The following is a 23,800-nucleotide window of genomic DNA, read 5'->3' on the forward strand; positions in this document are numbered from 1 at the left end:
CTTCATCAAACTATTAGGACAAATTAAATGCTATCTGTGTCTGCCTCCTTATAAGTATTTAACCCATTTCTCTGAATAAGGGACATGTGGTCTGATAGTTGCTTTCACTTGAAGAAGTTGTGGGCTCCTTGATCTAAAAGTTGCACCTACTGTTATGGACTAGAAAGAGCCTAAACGTTTTAGATGACGGAATGCTGTGAAGTTGTAGACGCCTTGCGTAGGAGTGATGATGACCACAACCACGCAGATGACAACAGGGAAAATAGATGGTGTTTACACCGAGTCATGTAGTTTTAAAACTATTACATATACTCACTTTATTCTCACAACAGCCTATTAAGTAGGAACCATTAATATTAATTATAGGTCCTATAGGACCAACTTGACTCCTTACTGAATTAAGTGTAACTTCGGACCTCCCTGTCCGGAGCTCAGCCACCTTTCCAATGCACCACTCGCCACGCGGCTCAGCCAATCAGAGCTGCGGCGCTCGTAACGTCGCTCCGATTGCTAGACGTCACTCCGTTCCGCCCCTTTGGTATTTGTTAGACGCGCTTGGCGGCCATTTTTGATTCGGGCGGAAATCAAGTGAAAAACTCAGGATCAAAAAGCCTGGACGTTACAATCAAGACGAACTTGCGTGTTTAACTCAATAACTAATGGAGAAGCCCTGTTCACAGCCCCACAGGCTGCTGGGAGCCGTGAGGGAGTCGCTCGGCGGGCACGGCGCCCACACTCAAGATGGCGCCGGCCTGAGCGTCACCCGGCCGGCCGCTCTAGCTCGGTTCCGGGTCCGTGCGCCTCGGTGGTGGCGTCGGAGGGCCGCCGGCTGACGTTCTGTCCGGCTTCCGGATCCGTCTCTATGGTGGCGGAGCGACCAGACCCCCGAAGACCGTGGGTGTAGTGGCCGGAGCCTCACGGGGGAGGCGCGGGTGGCTTGTGTCAACCGGGGGCGAAGCGGGGACCGGAGCCAAGACCCTCGGCCGCCTCCCGCTGCGCTCCGGCAGGTAACAGGGCGCCGCGTCCCTGTCCGTGCGGCCCGGCGCGGGGCGGGGCGGGGAGCGCAGTGGGCGGTGGGCGCGCGCCCGGCTCGCGGGTCCGCGCCTGGGGGCGAGCTGGGCGCGGCGCCGCTGCCGGTTGAGCCCAGCCAGCCGCCTCCGTGCAGCCCCCTGCGGCCCGCGGGGCGGCCTCTCCGCGGGGCTGGCGGGGTCCCTGCCCGGGGCGGCGCCGGCGGCCGGACGCGGGGAGGAAGCGCGTTGCCGGGCCTCGGGGGGCAGGTGAGGGACAGCCCGGCGCCCGCCCGCCCGGCCCGAGCGGCTGCGGCTGCACCCCCGGCCCCGCGGCCCCGCGCTAGCGCCGGGGAACCCTGGGTCGCTCCGCCCCGGGGGCCCGGCCCCAGAGGACCAGGTGGTGCCCGTCTGTGCGTCGTGCTTTGTATGTAGAATAAAATGGTGACACATTTGTAGGAAACCACGTGAACCTTCAGAGTCGCCCCGAATCCCTGGCACCACTGCTCTTAGCACCTGGGAGCAGCCCCACGTCGCGTCTCCTCTCTTGGCTGAAGTCAGACCCTTGTCCTTCCAGGCTGCGTCTGTATCGTGGGCACCCCGAGCTCCAAATGGGGACACGCACCTGAAACAGACCAAAGCACAGGACCCCGAGTGCCCTTATCACCGGTAACATGTCAGCCCGTACAGGCGGCCTCAGAGCTCACAGTGCAGGCCGTTCGCTACCTTCGGCCTCGCGGGCTTAGGACCTGGCACCTGCACGCCCTGGCTCGCTGTGGGAAGAGCAGGGCCAGAGCTGTTCCCCGAGGACGCGGGCCTCTCGGCTTGAGGGAGTTGCCGGGGGCCCAGACCAGAGCTGTGGGATCCACAGGTGGCCCAGGAACTTGGAGGGCGGTAGGTGGACACGTTTCTAAGGACAAGACTATGATGCACACACAAGTCCGAGGCAGCCTGTGCGATGGAACTCCGTCCGGCATGTTTCACTGAAGAGATGGTAGTGTCTGCAGAATACGTAGTGTTAGGGTGACCTCCTCTCCCTCTTTGCGACATGTGTTGAAGCTAAAAGATTTTGTATTTTCCCCTTCACGCCTCCAAACAAGAAAGAACGTTTTAGAAATCCAAGTGCTAACCATGTAATTTTGTCTTACCTTGCCGTGAGTCCATATGCACCGAATGATGAATTACAGTTTTTAAAGCGCTGCTTATATCAACAGTTTTTGGTGTGTCTTGGGATACAGTTGTGTGAAGCTAAGAATTTCTGAGTTTAAGACATTCTCAAATTGCAGCCAATAGCACATTTTATTTCCCCCTAGTAACGTTTGCCTGGACATAGGGCAGAACCCTTCTGTCCGCATGAATCGTGTGTTTCAAACACGGAAAGGATGTCATTCCCTTTTCGTGTTTAAGGGTGTTTCTTAGGGCTGAGACTCAGAATGTTCACCGCTAAGAACCATCACTGGGTTAACCTCTTGCCCGAGTGGTCATGACCTGCGCTGTGAATTATCTCCGGAGAATTCATGATACCAAGTCAGGGGTGAATAGATGTTGCAAGGCCCAGGATTGCCACCAGGAAGCATCTGTTTGGAAATGACTCAGTAATTATTCCGCCAGAGCAGGGCCCTGAATCCTGGTGGCCCTCTTTATCTGCTTTGGGGCTTCCTATTAAAACTAAGCAAACAGCATGAGGCAGGTTTTCGTTTTCTTGTTGATTTTTCAGAGCGCCTTGGTGGGTAAAGGAGTGAGGCCAGCTTCAAGGAGACACTTCAGAGGAACACTTCTCCAGCTCATTGCTCTAGTTGGACTGGTTTTGCAGACCAGACGGGATGTGTTAGAGAGGAGCAGAGTTCTGCTTATGAAACAGCAATTGGTTTCAAAGAGCACAGACGGCTCAGCGCCCTGCGTGTCCCTGAGGCTCCTGCATGAGGCAGGGAGGGAATGGGTGTAGAACGTGGGGGTAGTAACATGCCCAGTAAGTGCCACTAAGCTCCCTCCTGATGCCCACTGGCTTCCTCTGTGCCTGCCAAGTGACTGCCTCCACCTGGCTTTGGCTGGCCGTAGCCGACTCTCCCTCGTGGCACCCCTTTTACCTGCTGAAGGACAAAAATGCCTTCTGTTCATTCAGAGTCCTGGGGAGACAGCCAGGCCACGGGTGTGGCTAATGAGATAGCTGATGTGTAGAGACGGCCCTTCGGTGCTCAGTAGGCACCTGACCCATGAACTGTGTCCAGGAAGAGGAGAGCAAGAGCCAAGTATTACCCTTGACCCTCCCTACTCAGCAGGGGCGGGAGATTTGTCACTGGCCTGGCAGGCACTGTACCTTCTCTGGAATAAGAGAATTAACATAGTTGCTTTTCTCCATGGTCCTGCATACACATTTCTCATCCCCATAGCAAGGGGAATGTTGCTTGTACTTAAGACACTTGGCCTTTTTAATACTATTTTATGTTTTTAACTCTCCTGTTCTTAAGAAGGGTGATTGCTAGGAGGGCAGGAACTCAGTGGGTTTGTTACAAAACTGATATCCATCTTTTTTTTTTTTTTCCTTTGTTTTTTAAATTCTCACCCGATACGTGGTTTTTTTTGGTTTTTTTTTTATCTGATTTTAGAGAGGGATGAATATTGGTATGAGAGAGAAACATTGATTGGTTGCCTTCCATGTGTGCCCAGACTGGGAACTGAACCTGTAGCCTTTTGGTGTTTGGGACAAATACACCAAGCGAGGCCACGGCCTCGCTTCCCTTTTACCTCCAGCAGCGTCCTTGGACTTGGAAAGACTTCCCTTTTGGCTAGCGTTGGCCCTTGTCCATGTGTTCCTTGTGCAGTGGTGCACGTGTGTCTCAGACGTGTGTCTGGAGCAGCGTGTCTCCGATAACAGGAGGCGTGTGGAACCTCATCAAGTAGAGGGGCTGTAGGTAATGATTATTCGGCTTATATTTATCCAAAGGAGGCAGATTTTAAACTAAAATCTTAAAGGTCTATAGAGAGTGTTTGGCCATGCTATCTGTTTGCCAGAATTAGTAAGAACTCTTTATTTTTTTAATTATGGTAAAGCCAGAACTGAAGTCTGCCACTTATTTTTCAGACATGTTGTTTGGCCTATATAGACTTTAAAAAAATTTTTTGAGCCAACATTGAAAAACAGGGACATTTCCCCATAAATATCCTGGCTCTTGCCTCCTGGACACAACCTGGCAGCTCTGCCGACTGCTGGGCGGCACCTGCTATGACCGCGTGAGCTGTGTCTGCGGTAAAGCCCGGTCCACGGTGATCTGACACCCGGGCAGAGCCTGTCACATGTCATGTTTTTCATATGCACCTATGTACAGAGAGAGGCAGGCAGCATAAACGTCTTTTGAAGTCCCCTTTGCTGAAGTATAATTGACATATAATAAACTGAGCATATTTAAAGGGTACGATTTTACAGGTCTTGGTATTCGTAGTCACCATCAGCATGTTCATTAAATCAAGATAATGAATGTATCCATTCCCCCCAAAGTTTCCTTATACTCCTTTGCCATCCTGACACCCCCCCCCCCAGTCCCTCTGACTGGGCCCCCACACCAGGAACCACGGGTCTGTTTTGTGTTGAAGAGTAGTTTGCATTTTCTAGAATCGTGTGTGTGTGTGTGTGTGTGTGTGTGTGTGTGTGGAGTCAGCTTGTGCGATTACAGTTTGCACTTTCCCCTTCTTACTCAGCGCGCACTGAGGAGCAGAGCGGCTGCCCTTCTTCCTCTTGTCATTTGTATTCTGCGCCCTGTCTGTTTCCTGCCCCATTTCTCCCCTGGGGTTTGCCTTGGTTTAAATGTGCTCCTCGTTTGTTAACATGTTTTCCTCATGGTTAGAAATAGTCTCCAGCCGAAACCGGTTTGGCTCAGTGGTAGAGCATTGGTCTGCGGACTGAAAGGTTCCGGGTTCGATTCCGGTCAAGGGCATTGGTTACAGGCACATCCCCAGTAGGGGGTGTGCAGGAGGCAGCTGGTCGATTCTCTCTCATCGATGTTTCTAGCTCTCTATCTCTCTCCCTTCCTCTCTGTAAAAAAATCAATAAAATATATTTAAATAGTCTCCAGCTTGCGTTGTTTTCCTTTATAATTGGAAGGTTTTTTAGATATGAAGACGGTTTAGTACTGCTCCTGTTTGGCACCCCTTCCCCTGTGAGGCGGGGTGTGAGAGGGTCAGGGACGTGAGTGACCCCAGTCGGAGTGTGATTGCGCATCAGCCACCGAACGGCGGGTGTGCGTGCCGGGGGTTGGCGGGCGGAACACACTGTTCCGTTCGAGCGCACTCTTTAGAGCTGTCAGCCGTTCCCTGAAGCATCGCCAGGCCTTGCCGGGCGTTCACCTTTCCCTGTCTGGTGCCTAGATTATTGTAGAAACTGGCAGGTTGGCAAGGCTGCACCTGGATCCTGGGCCCGTGCCGCAGAGACCTGAAGTCTGACCGCGTCCTCTGCTTCCTTTCAGGTCCGCGGCTGTGGAGGGGCTGCGCGTGGCCCGCCCGGGATGGGCGCGGAGAGCAGCGCTCTGAGGAGCTGTGCGCTGAGGGGGCCCCCGGCCACCCTGCACTCAGGGCTGGCCGTGTTCCCCGCCGAGCTGCAGGATGGCAAAGTGGCGTCGGTGTTTGTGTACAAGAGAGAGAACGAAGACAAAGTCAACCAGGCCGCCAAGGTACGCAGCGTGGTCTCTTGAGTAGTTAGGATTTTTAAAAAATATTTTATTGATTTTTTACAGAGAGGAAGGGAGAGGGATAGACAGTTAGAAACATCGATCAGCTGCCTCCTGCACACCCCCTACTGGGCATGTGCCCGCAACCAAAGTTCATGCCCTTGACTGGAATCGAACCTGGGATCCCACCCAGTCCGCAGGCCGATGCTCCATCCACTGAGCCAAACAGGTCAGGGCCTTTTCTTTTCTTTTTTAAGAGAGAGGAAGGGAGAGGGATAGATAAAAACATTGATGAGAAAGTCATCAATTGGCTGCCTCTTACACTGCCCCCACTGGGGATCAAGCCTGCCACCCGGGCATATGCCCTAACCAGGAATCGAACCAAGCAGTCTCTTGGTTTTTGAGTTGATGCTCAACCACTGAGTCAGCACTTTTTCTATGAAAAATATAAAGTGAATAAAGGCCACGGGAGGTGGGTCCTTTAAAAGCATAGCGGTCCTTACCTCGTGGGGGTGTCCCCAGCTTGTACGACATGGCCGGGACCTCAGCAGTAGTCGAGAGCTCCAGAGGGCCCAGGGTGGCGGCTTCCATATCAGACGGCACTCGGTCGAGAGCCGGGCGGGAGGGGGCCTCACGCCGCTGGTGTGAGGTGCGGAGTTCGCCGGGCTCAGCCCGGGCGCTCAGTGTGGACCGCCCTCAGCGGTGCAGGGCCGGGCCTGGGAGTAACACTTCAGGAACTGCGCTACTTCCTCTTTTCCTGGGGCACGCAGCGCAGTGGGCCTCTTAAAGACAGTGCTCGTCCATCCTGTCTCGGATTTGCAGCTTAGAAGGAAGACTATTTCTCCCTGGAATTTTATGCTCTCTAGAGATTATAGTGTTATACTTCTTTAACAGGATGAAATGATGGCTTTCTCCCTGCCTAAAACCTGCAAGTTAAGAACTACTGCTCTGTGCAATTCTCCAAGTGAAGTAGTAAGTCCGAGGCAGAAGGATAATAAAAAGTTAAGCCTAAAGGCTTGAGTTAATTCTCTGTATACCTGAGCCACAGCTTACTCCTGAAACATGGGCCTGGTTTCTAGTCAGGGGCTGGATGTCACACTCAGCCTGGGTAAGGATGCACCCTGCCCAGTCACTGGTCCTGCTCCCGCTGGGCAGGGAGGGCCTTCCTCATGCAGAACCCTCTCATAGGCCAGCACTGGGACAGCGGACTTCCAAGGCACCATCACTCAGTCCCAGGCACCTTTCTCCCCCGGATCAGCGCTGCTTCTCTCTCCAGTTGGTGCCCATTAGGAGCCTGTCCGAGTCACAGTCAGCAAGGACACCTTGTGCTCCCTCTGTTCTCCGGAGCAAACACTAAGATTAAGAAATTTCCTGTTTGGCTGTTAACGATGAGCCTCTTCCATGAATCTGTGTGTAGAATTTACGCATAATTGTGCCAGGGTTGCCCCAAACAGTGTTCTTCCTCAGGATCAGGCAGTGAGCCTTTCTTCCTTCAGTAAAGAAACAAGGAGCCACTTTGGATCTAGAATTTTGGTGCGCATGCAGGGTTCAAAAAAAAAAATTTATTTTTTCACTTATTAACCAGGTGAACATTTTATGACTGTGTTTGTAGGCCAGCACTGAACCGAATAGCATTCCTCTGGCTTACTGTTCTGCCCTGAGCCCGAGAAGAATAAAAGAAGGTGCATAAAACCAACAGAAAATAATTAGAGCCTGAGACGAAAAAGCAAAATGAAGAATTTTTTTTTTGAGGCAAAAGTGAAGGCAACTCATCCCTGTGGGTCTTCTCCCCCGAGTTTGACTCCCCCTAGTCTGCACCTGTCCTGGGCTTCTCAGAGTTCGCAGGGGGTTGCTGTGGGCACTTTCCAGTTCCGAGCAGTAGTTCTCTGGAGGTTAGGCTGTCGGGCTCACACAGCACAGTGGCACTAGACCTCCCTGACATGTTATTAAATATTGGTCAAGTCGATAAAGTCACAGCAAGTCCGAGATTCTCCTTTGCCTTATTCGGCATATGGGGGTATCTGGGGAAGGGAGGGAGCTGGAAGGGAGCTCGAATGCAAGTTTGCGTCTCCTAACTTTCCTGTGCCCGGAATGAACGTGGGTTTGAGTTGTTAACGCCGGCTCCTCTGTTTGTTCTGTTAAAGCACCTGAAGACGCTGCGGCACCCCTGCTTGCTCAGGTTCTTATCTTGCACGGTGGAGACAGATGGCATTCATCTGGTCACTGAGCGCGTGCAGCCTCTGGAAGCGGCCTTGGAAACGCTGTCCTCCGCTGAGGTCTGTGCCGGGATCTACGACATCCTGCTGGCTCTCATCTTCCTTCACGACCGAGTGAGTGGCCTGAACAGCAGTGGGGGGTGAACGGTAACTTATGCTGCACGTACAAGTCCTAGGTCCTATCGCATGGAATTGGGCCGTCAGTGACAGACTATTCCAGTTTACTAGTCTCCCCCAGTTAAGTCTTTATCTACAGACTTAGGTAAATATAGCTGCAGCTGTTATTTGTTAATAAATCAGAACAAAAGTATCACATCAGGCCTGTGAACCAAAGTTCCTCTTCATTTTCAGCAGTTTTGTTCCATTTTCAGTTCAGAAAAGAAATGATAATTTCTCAAACACTTGGAGGCTAAAAATAGCATGCTATTAAACAACGATTAGGTTACCAAAGAGATCAAAGAACAAATTAAAAACATCCTGAAAACAAATTACAATGAAAACACAATAATCCAAAATCAATGGGACACAGTGAAAACAATCCTGAGAGGTAAGTTCATAGTTCTGCAGGCCTACCTCAAAAAACAAGGAAAAATGGTAATAAATTATCTAACCCTGCGACTTAAAGAATTAGAAAGAGAGCAACAAGAAAAGCCCAGAGTAAGCAGAAGGAAGGAAATAATAAAGATTGGAGTGGAAATAAACAACATTGAGAACAAAAGATCAGTGGAACCAAGAGCTAGTTCTTTGAAAGGATAAAAAAGCTTGATGAACTTTCTGTGAGAAGAATGAACTCACAGAAAGAGAAACTAAAAAAACAATCCCGTTTACCATTGCAAAACCAAAAGGTAAGATACCTAGGAATAAATTTAACCAAGCATACTCAGAAAATTATAGGATGCTGAAAAAAAGAGATAGTGAAAGACATAAACAAATGGAAGAATATACTGTGTTCATGGATTGATAGAATCAACAACATACCCAAAGCAATCTATAGATTCAGTGCAACCCCCATTAAAATACCAATGGCATATTTCAGAGACATAAAACAAACGCCAAAATTTCACCTGGAATAAAAAAATGCCCTGAATAACTGCAACAATCTTGAGAAAGAAGAACAAAGTTGGAGGGATCACAATACCAGATTTCACGCTGTATCACAAAACCCCTGTTCTTAAAACTGCCTGGTACTGACACAAGAACAGACATATAGACCAATGGAAGAGAACAGAGAACCCAGAAATCAACCCAAGCCATTATGTTCAATTAATATTTAAAAATGGAGAGCCAAGACAGCCTCTTCAATAAATATTGTTGGGAAAATTGGACAGTACATGCAAAAAAAATAAAACTAGACCACCAACTTACACCATACTCAAAAATAAACTCAAAATGGATAAAAGACTTAAACTTAAGACAGGAAACCATAAAAATCCTAGAAAAGCTAAGGCAGCAAAATAGCAGACATTTGTGTAGCAATATTTTTACCAGTACAGCTTCTAGGGCAATGGAAACTAAAGAGAAAATAAATAAATGGACTACATCAAAATAAAAAGCTGCACAGCCAAAGAAACCATCAACAAAACAATAAAGCCCACTGCATAGAAGAACATATCAGCCAATGTTATCTCCAATAAGGGTTTAATCTCCAAACCCTTATATAAATTGTACAGGGAACTTAGCAAAAGGAAGATAAACAATCCAATCAAAAAATGCCCAGAGGACCTAAATAGATACTTTTTGAAAGAGGACATACAGAAAGCCAAGAAAACATGCTCAAAGTCACTTATTATCCAAGAAATGCAAATCAAAACAACAGTGAGGTACCATCTCACACCTGTCAGAATGGCTATCATCAACGACAGATGCTGGAGAGGATGGGGAGAAAAAGGAACCCTCTTGTACTGCTGGTAAGGCAGACTGATGCAGCCACTGTGGAGAACAGTATGGAGTTTCCTCAAAAAACTAAAAATGGAACTTTCATTTGACCCAATAATCCCACTTCTAAGAATATATCCCAAGAAAACAGAAACACCAGTCAGAAAGGATATATGTACTTCGACGTTCATAGCAGCACAATTGACAATAACTAAGATTTGGAAACGGCCTAAGTGCCCATCAGCAGATGAGTGGATTAGAAAACTGGTACATCTACACAATGGAATACTATGCTGCTGTAAAAAAAAAAAAAAAAAAGGAGGAATTCTTACCATTTGCAGCAGCATGGATGGACATGGAGAACATTATGCTAAGTGAAATAAGCCAGTCAGAGAAAGATAAATATCACATAATCTCACTCATTTGTGGAATATAATGAACAACATAAACAGATGAACAAAAATAGAACCAGAGTCATAGAAGCGTCAAACAGACTGTTCAACCGATGAGGGAAGGCAAGGGTGAGGAGGTAAGAGATCAACCAAAGGACTTGTGTGCACGCCTATGAGCATAACCAGTGGGCACAGACAGTAGGGGGGTGAGGGCATGTGCGGGGGATGGAGGTGGCCAAAGGGAGTGCAGTGGGGGAAAAGGAGACTTATGTAATACTTTAAACAATAAAGAATTAAAAAGACAATTTCTTAGAAAGAGGCCAAGCTTTACATCTCTTCCCATTCGAGTAGGTTGTACCAGTCAGACTGTGGCAGCGCCCCTCCTGGGCCACTGTGTCTAGACGGGTGGGAGTGACTGTTGCTTAGTAGATGGAGTTTTAATCTTGGTAGGACCAGCCCCCAAGTTTAAAAACACCAGTCACAGGTTAGAAACACTTGCATTTAACTCATCTTAATGTTTGTATTTAAAAAATTTTTCTACTAATGGGAGACTGAGTCTCCAAATATCACTTTGGGTTTATCCTCTCTTAAAAGTGTGTCTGAGGTTCCCATAGGGGAATTCCTCTGCTTCGCTGTGGAGGGATGTGCCCTCTGACAGGAGTGTGTGCACGTGGTGGAAGGCTTGCCTGTGTAGTGAGCGTAAGGTGAAGTCAGCCCCCGCCCTCCTTACATGGAATGTCCTGTTTCATCCTCGGTGCTCAGCTTTAATCGGAATTTAATGCGGGTAAAGCGAATCTCTATGATGGTCCTTCGTTTTTTCTCAATGGAAACACCATTCACACTGTTCTAAATCTTCCTTCAAAGCATATGTACCTTGTGCCTGGCCAGTGTGGCTCAATGGTTGAGCATCAACCTATGAACCAGGAGGTCACAGTTCCATTCCTGGTCAGGGCACATGCCCAGGTTGCAGGCTTGATCCCCAGAGTGGAGCATGCAAGAGGCAGCCAATCAATGATTCTCTCTCATCGTTGATGTTTCTATCCCTGTCCCTTCCTCTCTGATACCAATAAAAATATTTTTTAAAAATAATAATAAAATAAAACATACATATACACCTTGGAGCATTTACTATAAAAATAGGTACATATTTGCTCTCCAGGGTAACATATTTAAAATGTACTTGTGTGCTGGAATGATTCCTGGTTTGGAAGAGAAACCTTTACTTCATCTCCGCTCATGTTCTTCCTCCCTCTCATGTTTGTCTCCCCGTTTGTGTGGTGTTGGCTTCGGCTCTGCTGTGCTCTGTGGTGTTTCTGGTCATCCACAGCATCTCGTGTCCTCCTCTCCGGGCAGAGACTTTCCATGCTTCCTGGGATAGGACTTAGGTGACATGGGTCTGGGCTCCTGATAGAATGTGGGCGAGAGAGAATTTAGAGATTGAAACCGGAATCTTAGGAGCCAAGATCCGTGATGTTAAAGGCGTCGGAGGCACAGCCACAGGATGTGAAGACAGGGTTCATGTTCAGGGCCGTGCACCTCCTGCCGCCTGTGGGGACGGGGTGCGGTGTCTGAGCGGCGGGCTGGGCGGGAGGTGACGGAAGCCCTTCCCGGGCGTCCCCCTCCCCTGGCGTCAGTGCTTAGCAGGCCCTTCGGCTGGCGCGCCCACAGTCAGACTTCCGTTCAGGATGCCACAGAGGAAGACGGGCCGGGCCTTCTTTGGCGGTTAGTGTTCAGTTTCTTTAAATTCCTTCACAAACTGGAGTGGCCGTCTTCTCCCCGTTCCTCTTTTCCAGGGCCACCTCACGCATAACAACGTCTGCCTGTCCTCGGTGTTTGTGAGCGAAGACGGGCACTGGAAGCTGGGAGGCATGGAGACCGTCTGCCGAGTGCCCCAGGCCACCCCCGAGGTAAGCGGGACAGCGCGGCCTCCGATGGGTCTCTGCAGGGCCCGCCTTCAGCGCGGCGTCCGAGGTTTGTCAGTGCTCGTGCTCCCGGGATTGTGGGCGTTTATTCTTACAGGCCCTGGGGCTCACTTACTCTTTCTCCCTTCGTTTTGTAGCTGAGGAGCATAATGGCTTAGTCAGGTTTCAGTTTTACGTCCCTCCTTTCTGCTCCTGAATTAATGATTCCACGTCATGTTGAACGTTGAACTGGCCCGTATGGGTCTGTCTGTGCCAGGTGTGACAGTGTCTACAGTTATCTTTATAGCTCCTCCCAGATAGGCTGGCACATGTTAGATACAGCCTGTTGTTCGAGGCACAACCATCGAAGTTGTCCCCAGTCACACAGTATGTCCTAGGAGCTGGAATCAGGGCCTGTGCATCGTCAAACTGCCCCCCATCCCAGCCCCCCAGCCCAGCCCCCCCGCAGTCTTGTGTCTGCCTGTGACACGGCGTATAATTTTTCTGACACAGATCTTTCCAGCGTTCCTCCTAGGCTGCCAAACCTCCTTGGTGTCTTTCTTCTTGTTTTCACCATGCTGCATGTTGTCAGACTCACTCTTTCTGAGAAAAGAAAACCCACCTGTCGGAACATCCCCATGAAGCCTTGCTCCTCCCCCCTCACCTCCACCCCCAGGGCCTCACCCAGTCCGACCCCCGTGGGCTCTCACTCCTTCAGGTGCCATTTCACCACAAGGACACTCCTCTGACTATCTTTCTTGCCCCTTGATCACTTCCTCCCGGATTACCTCGTGTCTGGTTCGAACTCAGCGTGCAGTGCCCGCGGGGACAGGGTCTGACTTGCTTCCCCACGTGAGGCAGTGAGCCGTCTGCCCAGCTGCCCTCGGCTCCATGGCCGCTCACACTCGCTCGCTGAGTCCCCCGAGCGGTCTCGGGTGTGCCGGCGCCTTCGCCGCTGTCTGTGCCGCTGTTGCTGGGCACCCCCTTGCCGTGGCTCTCTGGGGATGTGAGAGGAGCCGCAGTGTCTTCTGGGAACCCCTTCCTGGGTCCCTCCCCACCGTGAGTCACTCCTGTGCTTCGTGGCCCTCTGCACGTGTCATGGAACTAGTTTACGTTCTAGGAGAGCGCACCTGCAGGGGGCAGCAAGCTGGTTGCATTCACTTTCTATTCCTAGTGCCCTGATGCGAACTCTTGAAAAATAATCTCTATGTCAGTGAAGGAATGTACTGGTCTGTGATTTTGGTTTTCTCTTGGTAAGACCTCAACTTTTTTTTAAATTATATTTTTATTGATTTTAGAGAGGAAGGGAGAGGGATAGAGAGAGAGAAACATCAATGATGAGAGAGAATCGTTGACTGGCTGCCTCCTGCACGCCCCACACTGGGGGTCAAGCACACAACCCGGGCCTGTGCCCTTGACTGGAATGGAACTGGGACCTCCTGGTCGTAGGCCGATGCTCAACCACTGAGCCACGCCAGCTGGGCAAGATCCTCAGCTTTTATAGCTCACGTGGCAGAAACCTTACAGCGGACTCTGAGCGAGAGGAGGGAGACGGGTCTCCCAGGGGGCCTCTCACTGGCATGTCCGAGCAGGAGCGAGAAGGTTCGGTGTGTGTGTCTGTGGGAGGGCGGGGTGTCGTCAGACCAGCTGAGGGGGAGCGATGGGACGAAGCCCTGGGGTTTCCCTCCTCAGTGAGGACGTTGATTGTGTATTTGATGGGGGCGGAGTTGGACGGTGTCATGGCTGCTGTTTCCCTTGCTCCAGGCTTTTGTCGCTTGATGTCAGATTGGTTCACAAACACCCCATGAATTCCTCCGTGCTCTGTTTCTGTCTAGTTTCTGCGGAGCATTCAGTCAGTGAGAGACCCGGCCTGCATCCCTCCGGAAGAGACGGTAAGAGGACACGTGCCCTTTGTGTAGCTGAGGGCGGCACTTCACAGCCCCTCGCCGCCCACCCTTTCTTTGCTGAACTTCAGAGGTCAGACTCCTGTGGCCTCGGAGGCTTCTGAGACCTCGTCACCGCAGGCAGCCTTTCCTCGACACTCGGCTCACATTTGGTCTATGGACACTGTGGCATTACTTAAAGATGGAGGGACCTCACTGTATGTGAAACCCAAAGAACAAAATAAACAGAAATAGAAACAGACATGTAGACACGGAAAACAGGCTGACGGTTGCCAGAGGGGAGGAATCGGGTGAACATGGTGAAGGGAAGAAGAAATACAGATTGGCAGTTACAGGATAGTCTCGGCGACGTAAATACAGCACAGGGACAGAGCCAGTGGTATTGTGATAGCTGCGTATGTGCCAGGTGGAAACTAGAAATAACGGCATCGCTTTGTCAAGTATGTGATTGTCTAACCTTTGTGCTGTACATGGAAAGTAATACAAAATAATGTTGAATATAAACTGTAATAAAAAAATAAAATTTAAAAACAAAAGAGGGGCCTCAGTTTGGACAAGGTCGCTCGGCTGTCTGACTATCACTTAGGAATCCAAGATGCAGACAAGAGTGATGGTTGCCCCGTGTGCTGGCAAAGCTGTATTTACCTGTTGCTCTCTAGCCCTGTTCGTGTGATCACTGCGAACAAACACTGATTCCCAAGACACGTCTGCACGTGCTTCACAGGAAAAGCAAACCCAACTAGAAAAGCAAACAAGTAGAGGCCTAAGCCTTGAAAAAGATCAGTTATCAAATCTGTATCCTGTTCTTCTGATGATAGGTGGGTTTTAAATCAATTTAAGGGTTCTAACTAGCATGTGGGGATAGACTATATCATTGGGCATCTTAGGAAGGTAGTAATGTTTAGTGCAGTTTCATGAAACTTGTTTCCATTATGTGTGCGTTTGTACGTGTGTGAGCTGATGGCAATGAATTACAGTGTCTTGTTCACTCTGGGCTGCTGCCAAACCTGTTTTGAGAGCCGCAGCCATCAGAGCCTGTGAACTCGGGTGTGGCAGCCTCGGTCAGCTCCGAGAGTAGATCATGCAAAGCAGGCGAGCACTGTTTTATCGGCCCCCCCTCCGCTAGGCTCCGGGATTCACCGCCCTGCCCGAGGCGCAGGGGCACGCGCGGGACGCCTACGCCTTCGGGAAGCTGGTGGAGAGGCTGCTCGCCGGCCTGAACGGACAGGGTGAGTGGGCTTAAACGGCTGCGCCCACAGAGCACGTGGGACACCCGGCTGCTCGGTGTGGGCCCAGCCCCGCGGCCGCCGTGGCAGGGAGGACCTGCCTGCCGTGGCCGTGGGCAGAGCTGAGCAGCAGGAGAGAAGCGGGTTTCCCGAGTTCTCTCGCTAAAAGCACTTCCCGTAGGAAGCACCTTGAGCTCCAGCTGTCAGTGTCACGCTGTTACCTTAGTAACCGGGGCGGTGGCGATGGTCCGAGGCAGCAGTCGGCCTTTCGGGCCTCACAGACACCACTGCTGTCTGAAGAGCTGAGCAGGGGTTAGAGGCTGTTCCCGCACAATCAGAGAGCAGCGTACGGTTCAGGATCTGTTTCTCAGCCAGGCTTCATCTTTATTCTCTCAGAGGCCTCTTGAGCTTTCCCATCTGGCTGTAACTTAGTCGTGGCCTGTTCCCTTTGTTGCCCGGTGAAGCCCAGACTACTGACCTAGCATTTTCCCGAGTCCTCACGGCTCGGCAGCCGCGTGCCTGTCCTGCAGCCACTCCAAGCCTCAGGGTCCTGCTCTGGGCCCTCAGTGGCCGGTCCCCCACTGCCGAGGCTTCCTGCGTCCCAGCCCGGCCTCTGCCGCCAGGCTGATGCCACAGCCCGGAGTTACAGGCACCATCCCCGTCAGCCCTAAACTGTCCGCCCGCCCCGGCAGGCCCCCCTGTGGGTGTGAATCCTGCCCCCACTGGCCAGGAATGGTGACAGTTACGCACCTTCCTTGGGAGAATTGAAAATGCAGTCCTTCGCTGAAGGCTTCTGTGGCTGAGCCCCCAGGTGGCCAGGCTGCGCACCTGCCCGGTGCCTCCTGAGGCCCAGCTGAGTCAGAGGCAGGAGGGAGGGCCGAGAAGGGGAGGCACCTGGGCTGGGGCTGGCAACTCCCTACACCTGCCGGGGGTGTTAAAGGCTTAGGGCTGGAAGCTGTTTCCCATCAGCCCGGCTGTGTGTGTTTGGGTTTTGCAGGTTGGTTTTTGCTCCCGTCAGCCTCCAGCTAGCGGCCCTGAGAGGAGGGAGGAGCCCCGGAAACTAACTCTCCTCTGGATTTCCGTTTCAGCGGACGCTCTCCGCGGCTTCCAGCAGGCCCTGCACTCCGCCCTGCTGCACCCCGAGCCCCAGCGCCGGCCGGCGCTCTGCACCCTGCTGTCCCACGACTTCTTCAGGTGAGAACGCGTCCGCTCTGGGGACCGGGGGGCCGAGGCGGTTTGGCTGAATCCTCGGAGCATCGGTGAGGGGCTGGGGGAAGCGAGGCTGCGGCCTGGGCTGTTGTAGCTGAGAAGTCAGCGAGCCGGCCGCTCCTCCTGCGCCGGGTGCTCTGTGGGTTTGTGGTGAGATGTCTTGTTGGGTGGAGACGAGCTGATTCTGTCCAGCAGAGCCCGTTTCTGTTCAGTGAGACGGCCGCGGGGGGCACGGGGAGCAGTCGCGGCTTCAGAGGCTTCTGAGCCTCAGGTTGGTTTGAGCTCCGTGTCCTTCATGTTTTAATTCCATGAACTGCTCAGGTTCAACTCCACGTTCATGACTTTTGTTAGCAAAGCCGACCTGTGTCCGTTTAGAAACTAAAACTCCTCGTTTGCAGTCGGAGCCCAAGAAAAGCCGAGGCGGAGAGAGAGCTGAAAAGCCTGTCAGTCCCACAGCGGGAGCAGCAGGGGTCCCTGTGGCTGGAGAGAAAGCCCTGCCGCCTGGGAATGGTGTTCGCTTCGGCAGAGGCCTGAGCAGGAACAACTGTTTCCTAAGAGAACCATTCCTCCCACTGGCTCATGTGACCACATCCCCTACAGCAGCAGGGGCGCGGGTACGGGTCACCCTCCTGCTCCCCGATTGGGGGCGGGTACGGTCACCCTCCTGGTCACCCTCCTGCTCCCCGATTGGGGGCGGGTACGGTCACCCTCCTGCTCCCCGATTGGGAGCGGGTACAGTCACCCTCCTGCTCCCCGATTGGGGGCGGGTACGGGTCACCCTCCTGCTCCCCGATTGGGGGGCGGGTACGGTCACCCTCCTGCTCCCCGATTGGGAGCGGGTACGGGTCACCCTCCTGCTCCCCGATTGGGGGGCGCATATACAGGTCACCCTCCTGGTCACCCTCCTGCTCCCCGATTGGGGGGCGGGTACGGTCACCCTCCTGCTCCCCGATTGGGGGGCGGGTACGGTCACCCTCCTGCTCCCCGATTGGGAGCGGGTACGGTCACCCTCCTGCTCCCCGATTGGGGGCAGGTACGGTCACCCTCCTGCTCCCCGATTGGGGGGCGGGTACGGTCACCCTCCTGCTCCCCGATTGGGGGGCGGGTACGGTCACCCTCCTGCTCCCCGATTGGGGGGCGGGTACGGTCACCCTCCTGCTCCCCGATTGGGGGGCGGGTACGGTCACCCTCCTGCTCCCCGATTGGGGGCAGGTACGGTCACCCTCCCGCTCCCCGATTCTCCCTGTAGCCCCTGTCTGGGCACTGGTCTCGGAGCTGCGTGGTTGTAAGGAGCCTTGTAAGTGGGGAGGAGGTGCTCCTCGGTGAGTGTTCCTGCAGGGCGTCTGGTTGTCTTCGGTGCTGACGTGCCTTCTCTAATCTGTTGTCCTGTTTTTTTCTTCTTGGCATTTAGGAATGATTTTCTAGAAGTTGTGAATTTCTTGAAAAGTTTAACTTTGAAGAGTGAAGAGGAAAAAACTGAATTCTTTAAGTAAGTTCAGAAAGTTAACACTTAAAATCCAGTGACTTGGGCCACGTCCGTGAAAGGGGCGGCTCGCACGGTCGGCTGTTACGGAGTGATGGCGTGTGCTCCGCGTTAGGCTCCGGCGACGGAATCGGGAGACGGTCCTCACGATGGAGCTCAGGGGCCTGAGCAGACGGGCGGCAGAGGGCGGCGGGCACGGATGCAGAGCAGCAGGGTGTCTTGTGCCTGGTGGCGACAGCTGGGCCTCCTGGGGGACAAATTCCCTTATGTGTGGCATGAGGAGAGCGTGGGCCTCAGCCCTGAGCCCGTCCCCGAGGGACCGCAGGCTGCGGAGCGGCCCCATCCCCCTGAGGTGGGCACAGGCTCGGCTGGGATTGGACTTGGACCGGAAGTGGAGGCAGTAAATGTGCGGCCCCGAGTACAGAGACACTGAGGTCAGAAAGACCTAAAAGGGGAAACGCAGGCCTTAGTGATGGCCCCGGTGAACTAGGGTCCTGGGCCCCGACCTCAGTGCGGGAGGTGCGCCGGCCGCGGTCCTGGGCTCCAGAGCGCAGGAGGAAGGCGTGAGGGGAAGAGCCGGAGGTGACTGTTGGGGTCGTCAGCCTGAGCTGTGACACTCCCAGAGAAAGTGGGGGCATGAGAAAGACAGTGGGGCTGAAACCGGTTTGGCTCAGTGGATGGAGCGTCAGCCTGCGGACTGAAAGGTCCCAGGTTCGATTCCCGTCAAGGGCATGCGCCTTGGTTGCGGGCACATCCCCAGTGGGGGGTGTGCAGGAGGCAGCTGATCAATGATCCTTCCTCACTGATGTTTCTAACTCTATCCCTCTCTCTTCCTCTCTGTAAAAAATCAATCATATAAATAAATAAATATATTTTTAAAAGACAGCGGGTCCCAGTTGTAGCCCCGGGACCCAGCCTCCTGAGGGGCTGGGCGGGAAGGAGTGAGACGGGAGCGGTGGGCGCAGGGAGGAAGCCGTCGGAAGGGGGTCAGCTGTCTCCGGAGCTGCTCCCTCAGGAGCCGGGCTCAGAGGATGGAAGTGAAGGCCGGGCGGGGGAGGCAGTGGGTAAGGCCTCCTGCGAAGTTGAGAGCAGGGAGCAGGAGGCCCGCTGAGGTGGGTGTTTCTGAGGCGGGAAGGGGCGGGGACTGGAGGAGGGGCAGTTGAAGCTGGGAGGGGAGGGGAGGGGAGGGGAGGGGACGGTGGGGCAGTGGCTGGTGGGTGGCCACAGTAAGAGAACCTCACCCTTTGGTACCTGGGAAGGCGGGACGGGGGAGGAGGGATGTGGGCGGACCTGTCTGTGGATAGTGGCCTCTTTCCTAGTAAAGTGGGAGGCGAGATTATCCGAGAAGGCTGATGGGATAATGGGGTCATATTAACGTTGATATCCAGCATCTGTGTCGTCCTTAACTACGGGCTTTTCCATGTGCTGTTTTAATCTAGTTAGTTTAGAAACAGAAGCCTGTGCTTTAACTGGGAAGTTTGGATTCTCTGACATCCTCATCTTCCACATCAGGGAAGCACCTTCTATGGCGGAAAGCCCTGGCTGGGGGGGCACTTCTGCTGTCAGTGAGGGCGGTTTGCTGGGACGGTTCCTCGCTCGGCCTGGAGGCCTGAGTGCCGATGAGCGGCTTGCCTCTCACCTGCATTCCCGCCGCCTGGCCGGCCAGCTCAGAGCTCGGGTGGGTGAGGGGGCGGCGCAGGGTGAGGGGGCGCCGGCGGGCAGTGTGGCCCGGTGCCCAGGCTCCTCCTCGCCCGCAGGTTCCTGCTGGACAGAGTCAGCGGCTTGTCGGAGGAGCTCATCGCCTCTCGGCTGGTGCCGCTGCTGCTCAATCAGCTGGTGTTCGCGGAGCCGGTGGCTGTGAAGAGCTTCCTTCCTCATCTGCTTGGCCCCAAAAAAGGTGACTTTTTCCCCAACTATTACTGGTGACTGAGGAGCTTGGGGATTGTTAGTCTGTGTTTGAGCAGTGAGGTCACTGCATGGTGTGGTTAGTGTGGCTTCTCGGGGTGGGGAGCAGCATTGGCCCCTGACAACCGGCTCAGCCCTGGTCCCAGAGCCCCCAGCACAGGCATGGAGTCTTCCTGCAGAGTCAGACTCCTGTGGTCAGCAGGATAGCACACACGTGCACACGTGCCCCACAGGACTAACCTAGGAAAAGCATGTCTTCAGGGACTTGTGCATTTGCAACGACTTCCCCAGAGCAAAGATGGAGAAGCACTGAGATCACTTAACTTCTTAGGACCTCTGGGTGTGTTCAGAATGTGAAATCAGGTTATTGCTCTGAAACTTTGTAGCTCTATATCAGCACTGTAGGTGATAACATTTTATCTAGGTTAGAGAGCATAGCATTAATATGACTCTAGAATTTTGAGTTGGGAAGAATCCTGCTTTTAGAATTTATTTTCTTAGTCTAAATCCAAGCAAACAGTGAATTCCCTCGCATTCTCCTTCGATGCTATTCCCTTGGCCATGAACTGTGGGCAAAGCCCTTCGATCCCATTACTCAGATCTTAGGTGGGGTGTCCTGAGTCCGCTGGGAGCTTTTAAAATTCTGTGTGTGCATGACCCCCTGGTCAGGGCTGTTGTACATATCTTAAAGGTTCCTGCTTCCACAGCCACAACAGCTCTCCGCCAAGTCTGGTGGTTTCAGCACCTTCTGGTTTTACAGATAAGATTGCAACAACAATATCGATCTAATGTAGCATATACATCTCCTCACTGAGTAAGCATACATGCATAGAGTTATTGATTCTGGATCCTATTAAAATAAAAGCTTTATGCATAGTACATTCAGATGACACAGTATGTTTAAAACACTGTCAGGTGGAGTGTGTTTATAATTCAGCCTTCGGGGAATTTTGGGTCAAAAAGCTTCCCTGTGGTTTGGGGGAGGCCTGAGTGTGTGCGGTTCGTGGCTGGTCTGAGTGCTGCCTGCACCCCTCGCTGACACGGCCCTCTGCTCCGGTAGACGGGCCCGGAGAGAGCCCGCGCCTGCTGTCGCCCGCCCTGTTCCGCGCGCGGGTGGTGCCGGTGCTGCTGCAGCTGTTCCAGGTGCATGAGGAGCACGTGCGCACCGCGCTGCTGGCCCACCTGGAGGCCTACGTGGAGCACTTCACGCCCGAGCAGCTGCGGACGGTCATCCTGCCGCAGGTAAGACCGCGCCGGCGCCTGGGGGTGCGGGAGCTGGGGGGCCGGGCGCCGGGGGTGCGGGAGCTGGGGGGCCGGGCGCGGGGGGGCCGGGCGCTGGGGGTGCGGGCGCCGGGGGTGCGGGAGCTGGGGGTGCGGGAGCTGGGGGGCCGGGCGCTGGGGGGCCGGGCGCTGGGGGGCCGGGCGCCGGGGGTGCGGGAGCTGGGGGCCTGGGCGCTGGGGGTGCGGGAGCTGGGGGGCCGGGCGCCGGGGGTGCGGGAGCTGGGGGGCCGGGCGCCGGGGGTGCGGGAGCTGGGGGGCCGGGCGCCGGGGGTGCGGGAGCTGGGGGGCCGGGCGCCGGGGGTGCGGGAGCTGGGGGGCCGGGCGCCGGGGGGCCGGGCGCCGGGGGTCGGGCGCCGGGGGTGCGGGAGCTGGGGGGCCGGGAGCTGGAGGTGCGGGAGCTGGGGGGCCGGGCGCCGGGCGCCGGGAGTGAGGGAGCTGGGGCGCTGGGCGCTGGGGGTGCGGGCGCCGGGGGGCCGGGCGCCTGGGAGGGGGGGAGGGGGCGGCCTGGGGGCCGGGGCAGGCGTGGCACCGCGGGTGCTGATCGGGAGGCTGAGGCTGAAAGAGGAGAGCTCTGAAGGCTGAGGCGGCAATTAGGTTGTAATTAAAGCGACCTGGTGATCCCATTTGCAAAGGCCAGTCGGTAACTAACGGTTTGGTCTGAAACGGAAAAAAACTGTTTGCTAATTCGTTGGGGAAGAAGAGCCGGCGTCCTTGGTGGAATGCGCGGTGAGCACAGGCCGGGCACGGCTGGTCTAAAATAATCACGCCGAGTGGGGTGGACGTTGAGATTGAGGGCTTTCCAGCCTCTTCCTCAGCCACCAGGAGCCTCGTTCGGATTTGCCCACTTGAAGGCTCCGGGTTGGGGGTGTCCTGGGTGATGAACAAGTGATTGAAAGGTGGGGCTTACAACAGGAGAACTCCTCTGGCTCTGGAGGCAGAAGTGCCAACTCGCGTGTGGGCAGAGCTTCTTGAAGCTCCAGGTTCGAGTCCTCCCTCACTTCTCCCAGCTTCTGCTGGCTCCTCGGCCTTTCTTGGTGTTGCCTGTGTCGCTCCAGCCTCTGCTTCCATTGTCACGGGGCCTTTTTATAAGGACACCGGGCAATCCGTGTGGGCGCTCTAACCCTGTGTGAGGTTATGGGTGTTCAAGAGTTTTTGAGTGACACTATTCAACTCAGTCTGCCGTCTTTTGGTTTCCTTTGCTGTGCAAAAACTTTTCAGTTTATGTATTTTTTCTTTTGTTACCTGTGCCCAAGGAGACATGTCCAAAAAAATATTGCCGAGAGCCTTGTCAGAGTTAACTGCCTGTTTTCTGCTAGGGGTTCTATGGTTTCAGGTCTTGCATTTAAGTCATTAATCCATTTTGAGTTTATTCTTGTGTGTGGAGTAAGGAGGTGGTGTAGTTTCATTTTGTGTGTGTGTGTGTGTGTGTGTCTGCCCAGTTTTCCCAATACCATTTATTGAGAGATGGTCCTTACCTCATTGGATAGTCTTGTCTTATTTGTCATAGATTAAATGACCATATAGGCCTGGGTTTATTTCTGGGCTGTTTTGTTCCATTGATCTATATGCCTGTTCTTAAGCCTGTGCCAGGCGGCGTTGATTACTATAGGCTTATAGTATACTTTGATATCAGAGTGTTATACCTCCAGCTCTGTTCTATCTCATTGGGTCTTTTGTTGAATCCATGTAAGTTTTAGGAATATTTATGCTAGTTCTGTGAGAAATGCCTTTAGTATTTTGATAGGATTGCATTGACTCTGTGGATTACTTTGATTAGTATGGAAATTTTAATCTTATTTTTTCTTACCCAGGACCTTTGAGGGGTTTTATGCTAATTACAGAGGGAAAGGGAGATGAGAGAGGTAGAAGAGAGGGTAAGGAGGGACAAATGGTGATGGAAGGAGACTTGACTTGGGGTGGTGAACACAATGCAATATACAAATGATGTACACCTGAAACCTATATAATTTTTTTATTAAGGTATTATATGTGTACATATCTTACCAATTTCCCCCTCACTCCCATACATGCCCTCCCTCCCCAGAGTTTTGCATCCATTGGTCATGCTTATATGCATGCATATAAGTCCTTTGGTTGATCTCTTATCTCCCCCATATCTCCCTACCCTCCCCACTGTAATTTGACAGTTTGTTTGTTGCTTTACAGTCTCTGTATCTTTTTGTTCATCAGTTTATAATGTTCCTTATTATCCATAAATAAGTGAGATCATGTGATGTTTTTCTTTCATTGACTGGCTTATTTCACTCAGCATGATGTTCTCCAATTCCATCCAGGTTGCTGCAAATGATAAGAATTCCTTTTTTATGGCAGCATAGTATTCCATTGTGTAGATGTACTATAGTTTTTTGATCCAATCATCTGCTGACGGGCACCTAGGCTGTTTCCAAATCCTAGCTATTGTAAATTGTGCTGCTATGAACATGGGGTGCATATATAATTTTTTATTGGTGTTTCTAGTTTCTTAGGATATATTCCTAGGAGTGGGATTACTGGGTCAAATGGGAGTTCCATTTTCAGTTTTTTGAGGAAACACCATACTGTTTTCCACAGCAGCTGCACCAGTCTGCATTCCCACCAGCAGTGCATGAGGATTCCTTTTTCTCCACAACCTCGCCAACACTTGTCGTTTGTTGATTTGTTGATAATAGCCATTCTGACAGGTGTGAGATGGTACTGCATTGTCGTTTTGATTTGCATCTCTCGAAACCTATATAATTTT

At 52.8% G+C, this 23,800-nt stretch overlaps 1 protein-coding gene across 8 annotated transcripts in view; it reads left to right on the plus strand.

Annotated features, from left to right (window-relative positions):
* The first annotated feature begins 878 nt into the window (after positions 1 to 878).
* The window catches only part of SCYL3 (SCY1 like pseudokinase 3), a 29,064-nt gene continuing 6,142 nt past the window's right edge, over positions 879 to 23,800 (plus strand). For 7 of the 8 annotated variants that reach the window (XM_045583240.1, XM_045583237.1, XM_036442890.2 and 4 more), the window contains exons 1-10: positions 879 to 1,007; positions 5,468 to 5,671; positions 7,813 to 7,998; positions 11,945 to 12,058; positions 13,888 to 13,944; positions 15,083 to 15,185; positions 16,271 to 16,376; positions 17,803 to 17,880; positions 19,632 to 19,771; positions 20,840 to 21,021. In XM_045583240.1, coding sequence (XP_045439196.1) covers positions 5,507 to 5,671; positions 7,813 to 7,998; positions 11,945 to 12,058; positions 13,888 to 13,944; positions 15,083 to 15,185; positions 16,271 to 16,376; positions 17,803 to 17,880; positions 19,632 to 19,771; positions 20,840 to 21,021 — 1,131 coding nt within the window. In that variant the 5' untranslated portion in view covers positions 879 to 1,007; positions 5,468 to 5,506. The remainder of the gene's footprint in view (positions 1,008 to 5,467; positions 5,672 to 7,812; positions 7,999 to 11,944; positions 12,059 to 13,887; positions 13,945 to 15,082; positions 15,186 to 16,270; positions 16,377 to 17,802; positions 17,881 to 19,631; positions 19,772 to 20,839; positions 21,022 to 23,800) is intronic. The other variant, XM_045583242.1, reaches the window with a different exon arrangement.

This window comes from Pipistrellus kuhlii, unplaced genomic scaffold (genome assembly GCF_014108245.1).
Source record: "Pipistrellus kuhlii isolate mPipKuh1 unplaced genomic scaffold, mPipKuh1.p scaffold_m20_p_18, whole genome shotgun sequence".
Classification (NCBI taxonomy): domain Eukaryota; kingdom Metazoa; phylum Chordata; class Mammalia; order Chiroptera; family Vespertilionidae; genus Pipistrellus; species Pipistrellus kuhlii.